Source organism: Mytilus galloprovincialis, chromosome 11 (assembly GCF_965363235.1).
Source record: "Mytilus galloprovincialis chromosome 11, xbMytGall1.hap1.1, whole genome shotgun sequence".
NCBI lineage: Eukaryota > Metazoa > Mollusca > Bivalvia > Mytilida > Mytilidae > Mytilus > Mytilus galloprovincialis.
This window is the reverse complement of record NC_134848.1, coordinates 5,085,488-5,107,154: the sequence shown is the minus strand read 5'-3', so window position 1 is coordinate 5,107,154 and position 21,667 is coordinate 5,085,488. Positions and strand designations below refer to the sequence as shown.

At 32.2% G+C, this 21,667-nt stretch overlaps 1 protein-coding gene across 1 annotated transcript in view; it reads left to right on the top strand.

The window, feature by feature from the left end:
* The window catches only part of LOC143051539 (uncharacterized), a 43,177-nt gene that overhangs the window by 15,139 nt on the left and 6,371 nt on the right, over positions 1 to 21,667 (top strand). Inside the window, exons 6-10 of the mRNA XM_076224432.1 lie at positions 270 to 1,042; positions 2,218 to 2,248; positions 7,780 to 8,051; positions 19,882 to 19,909; positions 21,235 to 21,558. Of these exons, the coding sequence (XP_076080547.1) occupies positions 270 to 1,042; positions 2,218 to 2,248; positions 7,780 to 8,051; positions 19,882 to 19,909; positions 21,235 to 21,558 (1,428 nt within the window). The remainder of the gene's footprint in view (positions 1 to 269; positions 1,043 to 2,217; positions 2,249 to 7,779; positions 8,052 to 19,881; positions 19,910 to 21,234; positions 21,559 to 21,667) is intronic.

Sequence of the window (21,667 nt, the reverse complement as noted above, 5' to 3'; positions counted from 1 at the left end):
ATGCAAACATTTGAAAACTTGCAGTTTTCCCACAGCACATGCAAGCCTTGTTTCAGATTATTTTCTTCCAAATGGTAAATAAATTTGATTATCAAATCCTGACATAAAAGACATTCAATTTAAATATTAGAATAATTTGTTTTTTCCCAGTGATGATCTAAGTGAGCGATACCAATTGTTTGATCATTTAGCTTTTATAGACCGGTATTACCTCATAATATAAACTATATATTAAGTCTGATAACATCTTCTTTATTTCATATTTATAGATGTTGCATTTTGGCCCAAAGAAAATAAAACAAGGAAAACCTTTCAAAAGATGTCTGAAAATGGAATGATACAAAAAGTAGACCTCTACCAGATTTGGGAACAAGAAGAATTCCGTCAGATTTTACCATTTAAAGAGTACATATTTGATATGCTAATACATCTAGATATAGTATCCGAACAACGGAGATATGATACAAAAACAGGAAGTCGTCTACCAATAGAAAACTTCTTTGTACCCTGTATGCTTACCCAAAGAAATGATACAGATTTCTTGAAAAAAGAATGTACACCAGAGAGGACACTAAGTTTGGCCTTTGTTTTCAAAGGAACCATCATACCTCCAGCCTTACCAAACCGTCTAATATGTGCATGTCTGAGTATGTGGACATTAAAAGAATACCAAGGACGGAAACTTATGTTTTCTGGGTTTGTTGGGTTATCATTTGATAAAGAGCATGATATTGTTGTCTGTGTAGAAGGAAATAAGATCTTACTGCACCTTGTCCACAAGCGCTCCAAGGGCCTGATAATACCTGATATAGCCACCAGTGTCCGGGATTGTTTGTTTGTCACTTTGGAGAGAATATCTGAATTTTATCAGTCAACTATCCATTGTAAAGCCAACAACAAGTTACCATTCCACACTGAGTATTCCTGCTCAAAATTAAACTGTTTTACTCCAGAAGAATATATGGTTGTAGATACAGAGGAATTTCTTTGCGAACATGGTGAAAACATTAAACACAACTGGAGAGTTTGGAATCAGAAACTGGTATGTACTTTACTTTAATTATTTTCATATTGAATATTTTCTTATGATGCATAAAAGACAGATATTTATGAACATGATATAGTTGGTTTGTTTCTTTATAAAGAAATAAATAAAAAAAAAACAAATACAAAAATACGGAACTCTAAGGAAAATTCGGAATGGAAAGTCCCCTATCAAATCGCAAAATTTAAAGCTGAAACATAAAAGAAAAAAAAAATACAAGGACAATTTTATTCATCAGTATGATAACAATCATTTTTTTTTCAACTCTAGCTTTCCATCTAATATTTTTCGTAACTTTTTCGAGTATAATTAACAGCAATGCCAGTGTAGCAATTATTTGATAAAACCCCTAATCAATGTGCTGCAATTCACAGACACAGTGTAATGAATAGTATACATTAGGCGCAGACATATTGAGCAGAATGATGTTTAAATCTAGAAAATTCATTTACAACTTACAAACTGAAGTAAAAAACACAAAACTGAGAGAATCTTTCGAACTAAAAAAAAGAGACCAGTTGCTATACATGATGATGTTCTTCTGTTATGCCAACACCCACCACCATGCAAATTTACACTTACTCAAAATGTCATAATAGGTAGGACAACACAATCAGTGTATTAAAAGGTCGCACAACAAACCATACAATCCCTCCAAAAAAGTCACATAAAGGTATTTGTGGTAGTCTCATTGGTGTAACTTTGTAATTTCAAATATTATGATTAATATGAAAACAAGAAGATGTTGTATGATTGCCAATGAGGAAGCTCTATACCAGAGATCAATTGACAAATTCGCAATGATAGGTCATGGTATGGCATTCACTAAACAGAAAAACCCATACCATATATTCAACCATAAAAGTCCATGAAATGACAGATGTAAAACAATTCAAAAGTGAAAACTAACGAACTGATTCATGCATAAAACAAAGAACGAAAAAAAGTAGGATGTTCACTAACAAATTACAATAACGAAAATACAGGCTCCTGACTTGGGACAGGCATATACAAATTGTGGCTTGATTAAACTTGTTCAGCATAGTTATCAACACTAGTCTAACATTTAACTTAGAAGCAGATTCTATGTTTTTGTTTCTTGGTATGTTAGCCGGATTACGTTAGCTACAAATAATTGTAGGATAATAAAAAGTGTTTTTCTTTTCTTATAGGAACAAATGCAGTGTGATCCTAGTTGTCCAGGTAAATGTATTGACTATTTCTTTTTTCTGTTAAAAAATCTCAAAAATATCATAAGTCCTTCTCAAGTAAAATATGTTTCTTAGGAGTATATTTCATTTCCATTTAAAGTCATAAGAAACGAGTGACCGGTGAAAAATAATGTTCTTCCAATTCTTAAACCAATGCATACAAACATCATAAGGTTAGTCTTCTGTGCACGAATTTTTTATTTTTTTCGTGTAAATTTCGTATAATCGTCAATTTTTTTTTTCAATCGGTCAGTGTTGTTGTTAAAATATGGCAGGTAATTAAAGTTCGTGTTTTGAAGCCGAAGTTTAACCATTGTCACCTGTTTGTCAACAATCGACAAAAAATCAACAAAAAAAGCATGGAAATTGAGCACGTGTTTAACATGTAAATTCAGATACTAGTCTATTTTAAGGACATCCATGCGTATTGTGATCACGGGATTTTTACGAGATGGGTCACACTGTGGTCACTTTGCATACAGAAAATATGTCGGGATTAAAATAAAGTAAACTTCTTCTAAATATGAATAAATTAAAGAATTTTCTTCAGAAAAAAGTATATGTACATAAGTTTTATAATGAAAACTATCCATTGAGTTATAAAAAAACATATGCATTATTTTTTTTTATTTGAGGTTTCTTATGACTTTATATTGTGAGCTGATAACATAAATACAAAACATTAGTAAGATTCACAATAATCTAGTTCTAAACATTTGGAATTGAAATGTGTATCGGCTATATTTGTGTTCCATTACCACAAAAAAATCTCAGCAAATATTCAAGCGTTACTGATGAGTCTTTTGTAGAGGAAACGCATGTCTGGCGTAAATCCCAAAATAATCCTGGTATCTATGATGAGTTTATATCCATGATATATATGTAACACTCAGAAACGTGTCCCCCCCCCCCAAACGTGTCCGATTCCCCCAAACGTGTCCACATTGACGTCACTGAACTGCAAAACATGTCTAGTTAAAAACATCGCCAAAGCGTGTGATTTGTATAAACGCCCAAACGTGTCCATTTCTCAACAAACCCCCAAACGTGTCCAATCCCAAAAATTTGTCTATTTCAAGCGTTATTTGGTTATTGCTATTCCATTAATGTATACTAATTTTACCATTTCATTAAAAATATAGATAAGGTACTTTTTTAAACCAGCCCATAAAACTGTAATAGTGGGGGCGTCATTTCGGCTATGTCGTATGTAAATTGTAAGCAAACATGTTTAGTTAAATTGTACAGTTAACGGATGAATGTGTCCCTTTCTTTGCACATTAAAATTTGTATGTTCTCTCTAAATATTGTGAAACACCGGCAACTGGACGATCAACAGTCTAAAGTAAATTTATACAGTACAAATGTAAAAAAATAAAAGCTTGTAACCTATGTTCTCTCTAAATATGCATGAAATACTTGCCACTGGACAATACGCAATGATCAGTTTAAAGACAATTTTAACAGAATAGAACAGTAAAATCATTAAAACATGTATGTTCTCTAAATATGCATGAAATACTTGAAACTGGAAATACGTTATCAACAGTCTAAACTTAATTTATACAGCAAATGTAAAGCTATTTCGTTCTAAATATGCAGAGTACGTGCAACTTGACAATACGTTATCAGCAGTCTAAAAAGTGAATTTGTACAGTACAAATTAAATTTGCAATTACGGTAACCACTAATAACCGGCGTTGATCACATAACATTTATATAAATGAAAAAAATCTATAAAACCAATGAATGAAATATTTGGCACTGGACGTTATGGCTCTTGATCGTGTGTCTTTAGTGATGCTGGAAACCTAAAATTTATATATATAAATAAAAAAACGGATAACCAGTGTATGATTTGATGAATTTTTTAAATAAACACAAATTCAGATGGAGAACTATTAACAAAAATGTTTAAAAAAATGCTGCTAATCGCCCGCCAGGCAATATTCGGATAAATATACAAAGCATCATCGGAGTTAATAAGTAAAAAATAATTTACAAAGTCACCAATTAATTCAACTCTATAATTAGGTGCAGGTTCGCTTTAAATGAGTTTGAAATACTTGCAACTGAACAATAAGCAATTTCAGTCAAAAATTAATTAACAATTACAGATTAAATTTTGAATTGTGATATTCATTAAAAACCTACATTTAATCAACTAAAGCTAATTATAAATGAAAACTTTGTCACCTGTGTCCCTATCAAAAAATTGCCGTAAACATTATCAGCGATTTTATTTAGGGGATACATGTATTAACGCTAAAAGACATGAGATGTTCTGGCGTTAAATATTGGACACGTTTTGGCGTTAAATATTGGACACGTTTTGGCGAATAACATTTATCGGACACGTTTGGGGGTTATGAATTAGGACACGTTTTGGGAATATTGTACATTTCGGACACGTTTAGAGAGAGAAGACACGTTTGGGGGAATCGGACACGTTTGGGAGTGTTACATATATAAGAGTTGACTAGCATATAAACCTTTACTGTTTCTGTCATGATTGCACTACTCCATGTTGGTCCAAAGTTGGTTGGCTTGCTTACCAATATTGTTAGGATGTTTACTAAAAAGTAAAATCACAAAAATGCTAAACTCCAAGGAAAATTCAAAACGGAGAGTCCCTTACCAAATGGCAAAATCAAATGATAAAACCCATCAAACGAATGGACAACAACTGTCATGTTCCTGACTTGGTACAGGCATTTTCAAATGTAGAAAATGGTGGATTGAACCTGGTTTTATAGCGCAAAAAAAGCATTATTATGATAAGACAAGGCATATTTATTAATAATGGAGTAAACTCATGAACAGTTTGGATGTGATTTTTTTTTAAATTTTGATTCTATTGTCACTATAATAAACTCATCATAGATACCGTGATAAAATTTTGTTTTTACGCCAGATGCGCATTTCCTCTACGAAAGACTCATCAGCGACGTTAAAAAGCATTGTTGTAGAAATTGGTGTTTTATAAGCGTATAATTTGGAACATTGAACTGCATGTATGTCTTAAGATAAATGTAACTGAAAATTGCTTAGTTATAGAGTGTTTGGATTGTATGGGTAGATATAAAAAATGGTTTGCAATGTTGTCAACATCAATACTTTAGTAGGTATAAAGTAAACACATAAGTCATATTATAAAAGCTGTTTGACAAACACAAGTAATAATATTTACATAATTCTTACATGCCTTACTCATGTTTTCATAACGATCGTAATAATATGAAATGCAGACTCAGTTCATAGTTCTCATTGAAACAAAGATTATGAACTAACTAGTTTGATAATAAATGAAATACAAATTTAAATGTATCCATTTGATTATCATTATTTTAAACTCTAAATCAGCACTTCTTGACAGAACATTTACATTTATTTGAGAGCAAATTATACTTTTTATATTTTTTATACGACTGCAAAAAAATGGGATCGTAAAACGCTATCATGTCTTCATCGGTGTCATTGTCTGTGTCGTCGTCATCAGACGACATTTCGTTTTTCAATAACTTAAGTGTAAGTGTATGGATCTCTTTGAAATTTAAGCAACAGGTTTAATACCACAACAGGAAAGTCGGTGTGGTTTTTGGGGATGATGGTCCCAACCGTTTAGGAATTAGGGTTGAAAATTGTCCCCAAACAAGCATTTTTCTAGTTTCAGAACAATAACTTGTGTATAAGTATTTTGATTGCTCTGAAATTGTACCCAAGGTTTTATACCACAAGTTGAAGATTGGGATTCATGTTGGGGGTAATTGCCCAATCTGTACAGGAATTTAGGCTCAAAAGGGTCTAAAGCAAACATTTTTCTAGTTTCAGACAATAATGCTTGTTTTAGTACATTGATGTCTCTTAAACTGTAAAGTTTTTTTTTCAAATATTATTTTTCTGGAATTAGGGGTGGAGTTAAAAAAAAGGGGGGACAATTTTGTATGCTCCCACCATAGCGGAAAGGAAATTAAGTTTTACCGTTGTCCGTCTGTACGTACGTCTTCTTCCCAAAATTGGTTTTCGTTCTCTAACTTTAGTTTGCCTCTGTGAATTGTTATGTAACTTATACACAATTTTTGTTACCACAAAACACAGAACAAGTTTGAATTTTGGTGGCATCACTTGTACTGTTCTAAAGTTATGCCCTTTACAATTAGAAAAATTGCTGAATTTTTCGTTTTCGTTCTCCAACTTTAGTTTGCCTCAACCAAATGTTATGAAACTTATACGTATTGCTTATTACTACAAACTACAGATCAAGTTTCAATTTTGGTGGCGTCACTTTTACTGTTCTAGAGTTGTGCTCTTTTACAAATAGAAAAATTGCTGAATTTTTCGTTTCCGTTCTCCAACTTTAGTTTCGTAACCAAATGTTATGAAACTTTTACATAATGCTTATTACTACAAACAACAGATCAATTACACATTTGGTGGTGTCACTTTTACTGTTCTAGAGATAATTATGCCTCCTTACAAATGGAAAAGTTGCTAAATTGTTCGTTTCCGATCCTTCACTTCAGTTTGCCTCAACCAAATGTTATGAAACTAATTATACACAATGCTTATTACTACAAAACACAGTTCAAGTTTGAAATTTGGTGGCATCGCTTTTACCGTTCTAGAGTTATGCCCCTTTACAAATGGAAAAATTCTTGAAATATTTGTGTCTTTTCTCTAACTTTAGTTTTTGTCAACCAAATGTTACAAAACGTATGCACACAGCTTAGATCAAGTACAAATGTTGGTAGAGTCACTTTTACAGTTCTAGAGTTATATAAAAAAAAATATTGGGGGTCACAATTGCTAATTCTTTATTTATAGTCTGAAAACAGATTTACTAAGTAATGCACAACAGCACAGCGCACAGTGTATTGCTCAAAAGCAAGAAATCCCATTTGTCTGTTATATTCAAAATACTGCTCATTTTCAAGCCCCCAAGGAGCAATTTTTGAAGGCCTTGCGCAATTACTTAAGATCTTTGCGCAATCAGTTTCTTTGTTGAGTTAATGAGATGAAACATTGAACTGTAATAGAAAATTACGAGCTAACCTGGGAAAAATCATTAAAGGCATGTTTTTACATCTCAAAATTGGAGAATTTTTGTAGGATTGTAAAAATATTTCACTTAGAGAATTTTTTGAGAAAATTAAGGGAAGAATATTCAAACATTAGAATTAACTTGAAAAAGTATATTTTTGTGACTTCTTCAAGTAAATAAAGATAACTTGTAAAAGTAGTACCCCTGACTGCATGGTTATACATATAAACATGATATTTGTTCTTGATGGTAGAATATCCTAAAAACAGCCAAACACGGTCATAAATATATATCTTATATTAGAACAGCCAGACATGACCATAGAAATATAGATAATTATTCTTGGTGGTAGACAGTTCTGAAATATAATTACTATCCATATTTGTTGCCAATATTGACTGATAGTGTTCTAGTAATATATCGTCACATTTACATAATTATTACTATCTTTTTACAATGTTTACGTTTTATACAACTTGTAGGTTTGAGTGAATATTCTTTAGATCAAACTCCAAGTAACCCCGAGTTGCTTCGTCTTTCCTGTAATTGTGAGGAAGACTTGATACATGAATTAGCACTTCGTCTTGGAATGGAAGAGATATATTGGAGAGATATTGGCAAGAATTACACAGGAAATACACAGATGGTCAAGTTTTTGACACTTATTCACTTGAAAGAGAATTATTCAATATGTTTTGGAGATCTAGATAAAACTTTGCAAGAAATGAAAATAACAACACACACATTATGCACGGTAAGCTATATAGAGATAAAGTGTTTTTTTGCATTTTCATATCTCCCTTTCAATTATGGTCACTTCAAAGTAAATTAGCTACGATTTTGACAACATCAAATCCAAGATTTAGAGCTGCTAACATCAAAGACATGTACTTTAATTTCACAATTAGATCGTTGGAATGTTCACATAAACTACAGAAGTGTCAATAATTGATATTTAATATCGTGTTACATAACTATTAATGATATTTCATTAAATATGCAACGGGTTTATTTCCCAAGCTTTGCCGACACAGCAGGAGAAATGACCCAGATATATATAGATATGAACATGTGCTATTTCTTTTCTTAATTATTGGATAACTTTTTTTTTAAATAAACGGTCATACTTGACGCCATTTATTAAAGATACCCCGGAAGAATAATATTAAATTGTAAGAATTTGATTTTTATACGACCGCAAAATTTGAAAAAAATTTCGTCATATATTGCTATCACGTTGGCGTCCTCGTCTGCGCTGTCGTCGTACGAATACTTTAAGGTTTCGCACTCTAACTTTAGTAAAAGTGAATAGAAATCTATGAAATTTTTACACAAGGTGTATGACCACAAAAGAAAGGTTGGGATTGATTTTGGGAGTTTTGGTCCCAACATTTTAGGAATAAGGGGCCAAAAAGGACCCAAATAAGCATTTTCTTGGTTTTCATACTATATAAACTTTAGTTTAAGTTAATAGAAATCTATGAAATTTTGACACAAGGTTTATGACCATAAATCAAGGTTGTGATTGATTTTGGGAGTTTTGGTTCCAACAGTGTAGGAATTAGGGGCCAAAAAAGGGCCCAAATAAGCATTATTCTTGGTTTTCGCACAATAACTTTAGTTTAAGTGAATAGAAATCTATGAAATTTGAACACAATGTTAATGACCACAAAAGAAAGGTTGGTATTGATTTTGGGAGTTTTGGTCACAACAGTTTAGGAATTAGGGGCCAAAAAGGGACCCAAAATAAGCATTTTTCTTGGTTTTCGCACCATAACTTTAGTATAAGTAAGTAAGAAAGTAAATAAATTGTTTATTATAGTGACATGTGTAAGTCGGCAAAAATATATAAATTTGTACAAAATATAGTTACATATATAATACACCCGGCCCAATGGACCAATAAGTCACCTTTTACTTTTAGTTCAATATAAATGTTCTAAAATCACGTGTCAATTGCCAATTTAAATTTAAATACAGATAATTATAGATTAAGAATTAACGATTGTAAAAGTTCATATAATGATATATTCATCTAAAGTTTGTAAAAAAAGTTTAAGAATGTTAACTAGAGTAAACTGTTTGTTTTCTACGGAAAAGTGACGCTCAGGGATGATTCCATGTGTTTTCAAATGGGTCCCTTGAACATCAAATTGGGAATTTTATCCCAATTGGGAATTTTTTATGCATACAATCTAAAACGAAATAATATCATTTTCCTGACCTGTAAAAACGGAAAATGTATATTAAGTTTCACCTGTTCACCGATTGAAGAAGTTATTCGATTCACACCAGGCAAGTTGTAATACATGAATAGCATTGCACATGATGCACTATCACTTAACTTTGGTAAACAAGGCATGTTTACCAGCTAACATATACCTATGGCACTTAAGCAGTTTAGCTATTTTTTGAATTTCAAATTATCTCAAATTATCTCATAATATAAAAGATATCTTATATAACAGATTAGATTTTTATAAGATATCTCATTTAATATATGAGATATCTTATATAATTTATTTTTTAAAGCTATCTTATATATTATATGAGATATCTTATATATTTAATAACTTTATAAGATATCTAATATACTTTATACTTAGATATCTTATATACTTATAAGATATCTTTTATACTTTATAAGATATCTTCTAAAGTTTATAAGACATCTAAGATATCTCATTAAGTATATGAAATATCTTATAAATATTTTTTATACAAGATATCTTATATAGTTTATTGGATATCATCTTAAGAAAATTATTTAAGATATATTATATGAATTATCTTATAATTTCTATACGATGTCTCTAATGGTATTTCTTATATGGTATATATAGATTGTACCACTGCATCGAGTATAATACGATATTTATCCACTTGAGACAGTTAAATTTTCAAATTTAAAACACAAGGCTTGCCCGAGCGTTTTAAATATTTAAAATTTAACTGTCGGGAGTGAATAAAAATCGTATTACACGAGGTTTGGTGGTGGAATCTGTTTCTCTAATGATTTTCTAACATTATGCAGGCAAACTTATTCCTTCTTTTCGAATGATCTGCAAAAGGATGTGCTCTTTCTATGTGACGTCATCAGGCATGGTCGAATTTTTTCATGCCGTCACAATAGGAAATTCAGAGGAAAGCAAGAACATTCGACGTCATAATTGTAATTTAACCAATGAAGTACTGAGATCAAACGAACCACACGTTGATTAAAAAAAATTAATACAATGGGTGCAGAAAGGGATAAATTGACGAAGAATTAGAGAAATAAGATATCTAAAATAATCTTTTTTATAAGATATCTTATAGAAATAGATATCTTATAAATAAACTTCATATAAGATATCTTATACATGTATATAGTTTATAAGATATATCATATTGTTTATAAGATATCTTATACAATTCATAAGATATCTGATAAAGAAAACTATATGAGATATCTTATAAACTATAAAAGATATTTCACAAATTTTATAACATATCTCATGAACTATGTAAGATATCTTATAAACTTTATAAGATATCTTATAAACTTTATAAGATATCTTATAAACTTTATAAGATATCTTATAAACTTTATAAGATATCTTACAATATATATAAGATATCTAATGAACTATTGTCATGATTACATGTATATAAGAAATCTTATAAAGTTTATGAGATATCTTGAAGTTAGATTAAATAACAAAACGGCTTGCTCTTTTAACCACTGAAAAAAAATCATCCATTCAGTTTTTTTTTCAGCAGATCATTTTTATACGACCGCAAATTTTGAAAAAATGTTCGTCGTATATTGCTATCACGTTGGCGTCGTCGTCGTTGTCGTCGTCGTCGTCGTCGTCGTCGTCGTCCGAATACTTTTAGTTTTCGCACTCTAACTTTAGTAAAAGTGAATAGAAATCTATGAAATTTTAACACAAGGTTTATGACCATAAAAGGAAGGCTGGTATTGATTTTGGGAGTTTTGGTCCCAACATTTTAGGAATTAGGGACCAGAAAGGGCCCAAATAAGCATTTTCTTGGTTTTCGCACTATAACTTTAGTTTAAGTTAATAGAAATCTATGAAATTTTGACACAAGGTTTATGGCCACAAAAGAAAGGTTGGGATTGATTTTGGGAGTTTTGGTTTCAACAGTTTAGGAATTAAGGGCCAAAAAAGGGCCCAAATAAGCATTATTCTTGGTTTTTGCACAATAACTTTAGGTTAAGTAAATAGAAATCAATGAAATTTAAACACAATGTTTATGACCACAAAAGGAAGATTGGTATTGATTTTGGGAGTTTAGGTTCCAACAGTTTAGGAATTAGGGGCCAAAAAGGGACCCAAATAAGCATTTTTCTTGGTTTTCGCACCATAACGTTAGTATAAGTAGATAGAAATCTATGAAATTTAACACAAGGTTTATGACCATTAAAGGAAGGTTGGTATTGATTTTGGGAGTTTTGGTCCCAACAGTTAAGAAAAAGGGGCCCAAAGGGTCCAAAATTAAACTTTGTTTGATTTCATCAAAATTGAATAATTGGGGTTCTTTGATATGCCGAATCTAACTGTGTATGTAGATTCTTAACTTTTGGTCATGTTTTTAAATTGGTCTACTTTAAGGTCCAAAGGGTCCAAAATTAAACTTAGTTTGATTTTGACAAAAAAATGAATCGGTTGGGTTCTTTGATATGTTAAATCTAAAAATGTACTTAGATTCTTGATTATTGGCCCAGTTTTCAAGTTGGTCCAAATCTGGGTCCAAAATTAAACTTTATTTGATTTCATCAAATATTGAATAAATGGGGTTCTTTGAAATGCCAAATCTAACTGTGTATGTAGCTTCTTCAATTTTGGTCCCGTTTTTAAATTGGCCTACATTAAGGTCCAAAGGGTCCAAAATTGAACTAAGTTTGATTTTAACAAAAATTAAATTCTTGGGCTTCTTCGATATGCTGAATCTAAACATGTACTTAGATTTTTGATTATGGGCCCAGTTTTCAAGTTGGTCCAAATCAGGATCTAAAATTATTATATTAAGTATTGTGGAATAGCAAGTCTTTTCAATTGCACAGTATTGTGCAATGGCAAGAAATATCAAATTTCACAATATTGTGAAATAGCAATTTTTTTTTTAATTAGAGTTATCTTTCTTTGTCCAGAATAGGAAGCAAGAAATATCTTATTGCAAGATTTATTTTTAATTAGAGTTATCTTTCTTTGTCCAGAATCAACTTAAATCTTTGTTATATACAATATACAATGTATATTCACTTTTTACTACCAACTGATAAATTTAAATAATCTTTACCATTCAGTGATAACAAGCAGTTTTTTTACATCTTAATATTTTATGATGTATTTAAATGAGTAGTTATTGTTGCAAACTCCATTAGAATATTTTAATTGAGATTAGTTTTGGAATAAGGGAAAGGGGGATGTGATTAAAAATTGGGTTCAATTTTTCTCATTTGAAATTTCATAAATAAAAAGAAAATTTCTTCAAACATTTTTTTGAGAGGATTAATATTCAACAGCATAATGAATTGCTCTAAGAGAAAACAAAAGTTTAAGTTCATTAGAACACATTCATTCTGTTTCAGAAACCTATGCTGTGTCAACTATTAAATCACAATCCAAATTTAGAGCTGAATCCAGCTTGAATGTTGTGTCCATACTTGCCCCAACCGTTCAGGGTTCAACCTCTGCGGTCGTATTAAGCTACGCCTTGCGGAGCATCTGGTTATAAACTTACTTTGATTCAAATGGATTTCAAATTTAACTGGCCAATTGTCTGATTCAGAAAAGCAATTAACAAGGGCAATTAGAATATTGTTTTTTCTAGGCTATTGTTGTTCATGGCCTACTATTTTTAAACTATTTTGTTTGTTGAAAGCTAATTCTAGATCTCTAACAATTAAGCTCTGTAACTATTTGAAGAGTGCATGGAAAGCTAGATCTGATATTATTGGTTAGCTACAACATGTATGTTATTATTGTATTGATCTCTGTTACCAGTCTTTTGTCACATTATGTATATATTATGTATTGCCATAGCATGTTCTATATGCTTTTGCAAATAAAATTCATTCATTCTTTCATTCATTCATTCATTCATTCAAAAGGTTATATACTTAATCGATAAGATATTTTAAGCAATTGCACCAGGCTCCAGTAAATTCTAAAATTATTTGAATCATTTTTATATCTTTTGAAACAGTTCCATAATGTCTAATGACATCATATTTCAGGGGTGTGCTTCATTTCATGACTGGTCCATCATCAACATTATTTTCAAAAACGCTCAAACTTTTGTCTTTTGAGGAAATAGAGCAAAATATAAAATATTTTTTTAAAGTTTTAATCAAGTAACATAACTGGCTCTGCTAGGTGATCTGCTTTGATAAGATCGGCGCCCATTAAGATTTATTCATCAATGTTATATCAAAATTTGAATTTGTTCTTTGCTGAGGTCTGCTTTGACACCAATTTTGATCAAAATCTGATCCACCTGCTGAGCGATCTACTTTTGTGAATTCAAATGCTCCCATAAAATTTTATTCATTTGAATCCGGCTGCTAAAATTGTTTACCTCATGTTGACATAATTAAATCGTTGTTAATAAAATGCGATCGTAGTCAGCATTCTTATCCGGATTTTACCACGTTTTGGCGACATTGAAACTATGAAAAATTATAGTTGCCGTAATCGGTGCCTAAACCGATTTTTATTTTAATTTCCTGAATTTGGAATTTATTTTTGGGGGCCGCTGGCAGAATTAAGGGCCGCTAAGCGGCCCTAAACTATATAGCGGAATCATCCCTGGACGCTGCTAAGTATTTAGCTATTTTCCTTGGATGGTTCACCATTAGAAATGTTAATTTTCCCTGGTCATCTAGTTGCGTATAGTCAGGCACCATTAATATCTCGCTAAAAACAGTTTGTCTGATATTATAAAATGTGCAGTTTATAAGAAAATGTAGCTCACTTTCAACATTTTGAGAGTTACAAAAACGACATAGTCTGTTTTCTACTGGTTCCCCAATATATCTACCAGTCTCAATTCTGATCGGTAATATCCCGCATCTAAACTGGGCTAGCACAGATCGCTCGTGTTTCGTAAGATTTAGTTTTACATAGTGCTCTAGTTCGAAGTTTGATTAAAGTTTAAGTAAGATTGTAGCTTTGGCTTATTTATCAAGGACTCTCTCCACATATTACTGTAATGAGTTCGTACAAGTTGTTCAAAAGATTTTAAATCCACCATTGTTTTACTCTCATAATAATGTAACATATTAAGTTCCGTGAAAATATCTTTAGTGTAACTACACCAATTGTTTGTGCAACGATCATAATCCATATTGAACACCACTTTCGTTAATCGGTCGTCTTCAAACGATAATAGCCTGTTCCAGTAGCGAATAATGTTTACCCAATGCCGAAACTGACTTGGTATCCATCCAGTATCCCCGTACAGTGCTAGAATTGGTGCAAATCTGTGAACGCCTAAGTAATATCGAATTGCTCTGTTCTGTACGTTGTCTATTGATTGGAACTTCCTATTTCCCCATATTCAAGATGCGTAGTCGAGGATTGGAGTAACACACGAATTAAAAAGTTTTTCATAAGACTGAAAACCAAAATCCTTTAAACGATGGATTTTCGAGATAATTTTACCTAAGGCTCTTCCTGCACCTTTAGCCAAAGTCTCTGCATGTAAATTAAAGTTACCTTTACAGTTAAAAGTTACACCTAAGTATTTATAATCGTCCACTGTTTTTAACGCATTATTGCTGATTGAAAAGTTAAATTCACTCTGCTTTTTACGTCCTTTACAAAAGTGCACGCACTTAGATATGTCCGTGTTGATCAGAACCCTCCAACGTTTACACCAGCTATGAATCACATTTAACATTTGTTGAAGTTCATCCTCACTTTTTGCGAACATAACAATATCATCAGCGTAAAATAGAAGTGAAATTTGTCTTCCATTAATATCAAATCCTAAATTCAAATCATTTACTTCTTTAACCAAATCGTTGATGAAGATAGAGAAAAGTGTCGGAGAAAAGTTATCCCCTTGTTTTACGCCGGATTTACAGTCAAACCAATTCGTCAGCTTATTGTTGATACGCACACAGGAGCTTGTATGCTGATAAATGCTTTTAATTGAATTGTAAATTTTGCCGTCTATATTATTTAAGCGCAACTTATACAACATCATGTCTCTATCAACGAAATCAAAGCACTTTTTTAAGTCAATGAATGCCGCAAAGACGTTGTGATTGTTTCTCACAATACTGTTTAGGGTAAAAATATGATCTTCACGAGACCTATTTTTCCTGAACCCATTCTGTTCATCTGCAAGAATATTTTCAGTCTCTAGAAAACTTGATAATCTCTTGTTAACAAATGCGCTATAGAGTTTGCTTACACATGATAATAGACTGACTCCTCTGTAATTCATCGGAATACGTGCATCTGACGACGGATCCTTTAATATAGGACAAATTATGGATTTTCTCCAGGCGGACGGAATTAAACTCGAGTCAAAAATCAGTTGAAAAAGATTGTGCATTATTTCAATAACTACAGGAAATTTTAAAACATCGTATGGTATTTCGTCATATCCACTTGCAGATCGTAGTTTCGCTTGCATTACTATAGAATTTATTCCATTTCTTGATATGTTCTCATTTAAAAGATTATTCGGCATATACAAAGGGTCCTCCATATTTTCCTCTAATAGGTTTTGGTGTACTTTAGCTTGAGTATAGTGTTCTGAATCAAATTCATCACTCGACAAACCATTGTATAAATTTTCAAAATCACAACGCCATCTTTTCAAAACTTTTTGTTCAGATCTAGTTATAGTGCCATCATCATCATCAAAGACTTCCTGTGGTATACATTTGTTACTTCTAGGTCCTAATTTACGTATTTTTTCCCAAAAGTCAGTTGGATTTTTGCTCGTCATTGTCTCTATTTCTACCGCTACTGTTCTTCTATAGGTACGTTCTGCCCGTCTTAGATTTTTGTCGAAACATTTTCTAGCTTGCATGTAGTTATTGTGCAAAGTTGTTTTAATATTTCTCCTCCCAGAATACTTGAGGAAATCTTTTTCACATGTACGCATCTTATTCCAAAGTTCAGTCAGAGTTTCGTTCTAGTACGGCTTTTTTGTTCGAAAACGCTTCTTAGAGTTATAGTTACAATATTGTGGGATTTTATCGGTCATTTCTGCGATTATCTCGGTGCATAAATTTTCATAAATCACGTCAATGTTTTCCTGAGTTTCTCGCGAGTGTTCAATGTCAGTGATGATATTCATCAAGGCATTTCTCCGTATCTCACTACTCATAAAGTCTAACGGTATTTGGTTAATTTTAAATCGTGCTCTTTTCATCTCATTATCTGTCAAAACCGCCTGTTCAAAATGCGTGACCGTAAACTCTGTAATTAATAATGAATGGTCGGGTAGTCTTGATTTCCCACCTAATAATCCAAACAAAGAATTGTTATTAACGATAGATTCCGCCATACGCACTTCAAACTTTTTACATTTATCAAACACGTCATGAGGAACACAAATATAGTCAACCACGGATTTGCCTCTCGTTGAAATAGAAGTGAAATTATCACAACCCTGAAATCTTCCATTTAATACACAAAATTTCGATTCATTGAGGAAGTCTATAAATTCGTGACCGTGCTGATTAATGCTTTTATCGATTGTATTTCTCATTGGAACACAGTCTATATCATTCAGTGTATCTGGTAATGATCCAATTCACGAATTAAAATCCCCTGTAAGCAATATTGCATCACATTCGTCATTTAAATATATCTGTGCTGGTAAGTGAGCAAAAAAACTCGGAGCATCACGACCTCTAGATGAATTTTCAGGAGGAAGATAACATGCAAATACTAAAAAGTTGGAATCATTCGTTCTATTTTCAAATTTTAATCCTAAAATACCATTGAATGATCTGTCAATAACTGATGCGTTATAATGTTCAAGAATCCATGTTTTAACTAAAATTCCTATCCCGCCAGATGGTTTCGGTGCATTTTTGTGTATATCAACTCTGTTAAAACCAAACCAAGAAAATCCAGGTACATTAATTACATCATCTTTAGCTAAATGCGTTTCACAAACACAAATTATATCACAGTTAATCGATTTGAAGATACCTTTTCTTAATTCACAATTATCTCTCGTCCATCCACATATGTTAATTGTTCCTAATTTTATTGATTCGTTCGACGGGGTTAAATCCTATTCACCATTCTCATTACGAACTTGCTGCTGATCTTGAACTCTCTGAATCCGAGGTTTGATACGACCACTAGTATCCACACGTAAAGAACCGCCTTCGGGTAGCTTGCAAATCACTGCTCGGGCATTCATTTCTATTAAACGTTCAATGCGTGATTTGCTACTTCTAATATAAACGTTTTTGTACTGTTCAATATCCTTTAAATTACGTTTGTTTCTAAGAACCAGACTTTTTTCACCAGGGTCCCTAAAGCTTATTCTAATAATTCCGGGGCGGTTTTCTATTTTAGACGAAAAGCGATTTACATGTGTTATGTTCATACTTGAATATACATCTTCCCCTAGGGCTTTCATTAAATTGTTAACTTTCAGCAGTAAATCTTCCTCTTCAGTTTGCGGTATACCACTAACCGTTACCGATAACTCTGGACTATTGTCTTGTGTATGTTTACCGTTATCTGTACCGTTAGCGTTTACGTTGAAATCACTTCGGTGTGTTGATCGAGGTCGTCAATGCGTATCTGCATAGATTGAATAGATGTCAACACTTGGTCCGTACGTTTTGCTTCTAGTGCTATATCGACTGATAACTCATCACGTAATGCTCGTATTTTAGTGTCAACACTGGTCATCAAGTCCGTTCTAAGTTTATCTAGTTTTGACTCAAACATTTTTTTCATTTCATCTTGACTGTTTTTCAATCCCTTTACGGCATTTATAAGAGTGTCTAATTTTTCCGAATCGCTTTTTGGTGACGCCATCTCGCCAGGTTGCTTTTTTAAAATTTGAGAATATGAGAGTGGTGACTGTGACTGAGATTCAACAAAAACGCTAGTGTCTAGTTTAGATTCATCTGAGTCATATAATACAGTGTTAGTTTGACTTAATATTTCACTTACTGAGATACTGCCACTTTGTTCATAGTCTTTATCTTCTGACGGGTCTACTTTGTATTGTTTGTTCGCATAACCATTTGATTCACTACCACTACTGTTCCCTTTCTTTCTTTTATTCCGAGATTCTTGCATCATATAAACATATCGCAAAGGAAAACATAATCCATAGAAATAATCAACCTTTTAGACAATAAACCGGGTTTAATCACAATTTTCTGAATTTTTTCCCTCACGGAAAAAAATATCAGCCATCTTTCACATTTTCTTAGATTTTTTATTATTGGCCAAGTTTTCAAGTTGGTCCAAATCGGGGTCCAAAATTAAACTTTGTTTGATTTCATAAAAAAAATGAATAATTGGGGTTCTTTGATATGCCAAATGTAACTGTGTATGTAGATTCTTAATTTTTGGTCCCGCTTTAAAATTGGTCTACATTAAAGTCCATAGGGTCCAACATTAAACTAAGTTTGATTTTAACAAAAATTGAATTCTTGGGCCTCTTTGATATGCTGAATCTAAACATGTACTTAGATTTTTGATTATTGGCCCAGTTTTCAAGTTGGTCCAAATCAGGATCCAAAATTATTATATTGAGTATTGTGCAATAGCAAGAAATTTTCAATTGCACAGTATTCAGCAATAGCAATAAATCTTCAATTGCACAGTATTGTGCAATAGCAAGAAATCTTCAATTGCACAGTATTGTGAAATAGCGAATATTTTCAATTGCACAGTATTGCACAATAGCAAGAAATATCTAATTGCACAATATTGTGCAATAGCAAGAAATTCCAATTGGATTTCAATTGGAGTTATCTTTCTTTGTCCAGAATAGTAGTTGAATCAACTTAAATCATTGTTTTATACAATATACAATGTATAGTCACTTTTACTACCAACTGATAGATTAAAACAATCTTTACCATTCAGTAATAACAAGCACTTTTTTACATTTCAATATTTTATGATGTATTTAAATGAGTAGTTATTGTTGCAAACTTCATTAGAAATTTGAAATGAGATCAGTTTTGAAATAAGGGAAAGGGGGATGTGAAAAAAAAATTGGGGGGTCAATTTTTTTCATTTCAGATTTCATAAATAAAATGAAAATTTCTTCAAACATTTTTTTGGGAGGATTAATATTCAACAGCATAGTGAATTGCTCAAAGACAAAAAAAAAATTTTAAGATCATTAGACCACATTCATTCTGTGTCAGAAACCTATGCTGTGTCAACTATTTAATCACAATCCAAATTTAGAGCTGAATCCAGCTTGAATGTTGTGTCCATACTTGCCCCAATCGTTCAGGGTTCAACCTCTACGGTAGTATAAAGCTGCGCCCTGCGGAGCATCTGGTTTAACTTCTCCTTAGTTTGCAGATCTCATCATAAATGCTTATACTTCATTTTCAGGTCAGGAGAAGAAAACAAGTGAAATCTAGTGAGTAAACTGTAATTTAAGATATTCATGTACTTTGAACAAAATCTAGTATTTTGTTTTACTGTACTGTCAACAGAAATGATGCTTAACAGTGACTTTATTAACCCATGGTCAAACGTAGTGTGGGGTTGGCTATAGTGATATGTCCGTCTATTCATTCTTCTTATTAACTAATGTCTTACAGTAACATTCAGTTTAAAATCATAGAAACTGCATATGTTGTCAAGTAATGCACGTATTCTCATAGAAATTAAGTTGACAGAAGCATAAACATGAATTGTGTTTGTTAATTGTTGTGTTTAGGAAAAACACAAACAGGGTTGATATTGAAAGTGATGTTTTGTCAATTTATGGGCAGTTTATTTTCTTATTTATAATCACTTTGTCATTATTTTTTATTCTTACTAGACCAATGATTTGGCTAGTGATCATGTATGCCCCTTTGCTTTCTTGTCATTCACTGAGATAACACATGGTAGTGTCCACTTGTGAGTCTATTTGTGAAGAAAGTAAATTTTCAGAGGCTGTTTACAAGGGAAGTAAGATGACTAAAAAGGACCTTGAAAAATCCTTGAAAGGTCCATTTTGCCTGAGGGAACTTTATTTCCGTAATAATTTCTAAACATATCAACAAATACTTGTAATAGAAAAAACGTTTGATTTGAATCATGCCAGCTGAAAAGTTAACTGAGCTGATAATAATTGTGTATTCTGTGATCAGCATTTTACAAACAACACTTTCAAAAAGAGGGGATACCAGATACAGATACCAGAGGGACAAACTCATAAGTCGGAACTAAACTGACAATGTCGGGGCTAAAAAAGACAAGGACAAACAGAAACACAATAGTATACAAAACAAAACACAGAAAACTAAAGACTAAGCAACACGAACCCCACTTACCATTGGGTGTGATCTAAGGTGCGCCAGAATGGTACGCAGAACCTGCTCCTCACGAGGCACCCATCATGTTGTTCATGTCATCTAAAACCAGTCCTAGATAATATAATGATTGTTTAAAACATCACTTGAAGGAAAAGATTTTTTTCTGGATTTCTGGCAGCGTAACGGCCTGATTGAATAGTGATTAATGTATAATTTGCAAAAAGTTTGGATGCGAATACAAGAAAACACATGTTCAGAATCGAGTCAGTAAACATGGTGAATAACATTTGACAATAAAAGTTGATCGATATTCAGAAAATCTTGTTGTTTGAATAAAGCAAGGACAAGGTGTTTAAAAAGTTCCTTTTAGACTAATGTCCATGAGTCCATGTGAATTTATGAACTTACATGTATTATTTAAATCTAAATTCTCTTATAGGAATTCCAGACGATATATTAGATTGTATCCCTACAGATGAAATTTTAGACAAGCTAGCACCAAAGATTGGAAAAATGGTTTTTCAACTTGGAACAGAACTCGGATTGTCCATAGCGGATTTAGAAAATATCGACAAATGTAGTCCCAATTTGACAGCCCAAAATAAGGAAGTGTTATTTACTTGGAGAAAAGACAGATCAGTAAAACCTACAATAAGGGTCATTAAACAAGCTTTAGTTAATATAAGAAAAGGTGTACGTTGTTTAGAGGAGGTTGTGGAGAACATTGATGCAAAAACATTAAGAGCTGTGGAAATTGTTACAGGTAATAATATGCTGCGACAGAAAACATGCATGGAAGCTTTTCAGTAGCTTTTTATTTACAGAATAGTTAGCATTCGTAAATGAATATTAATCTGAAATTTGATTATTCC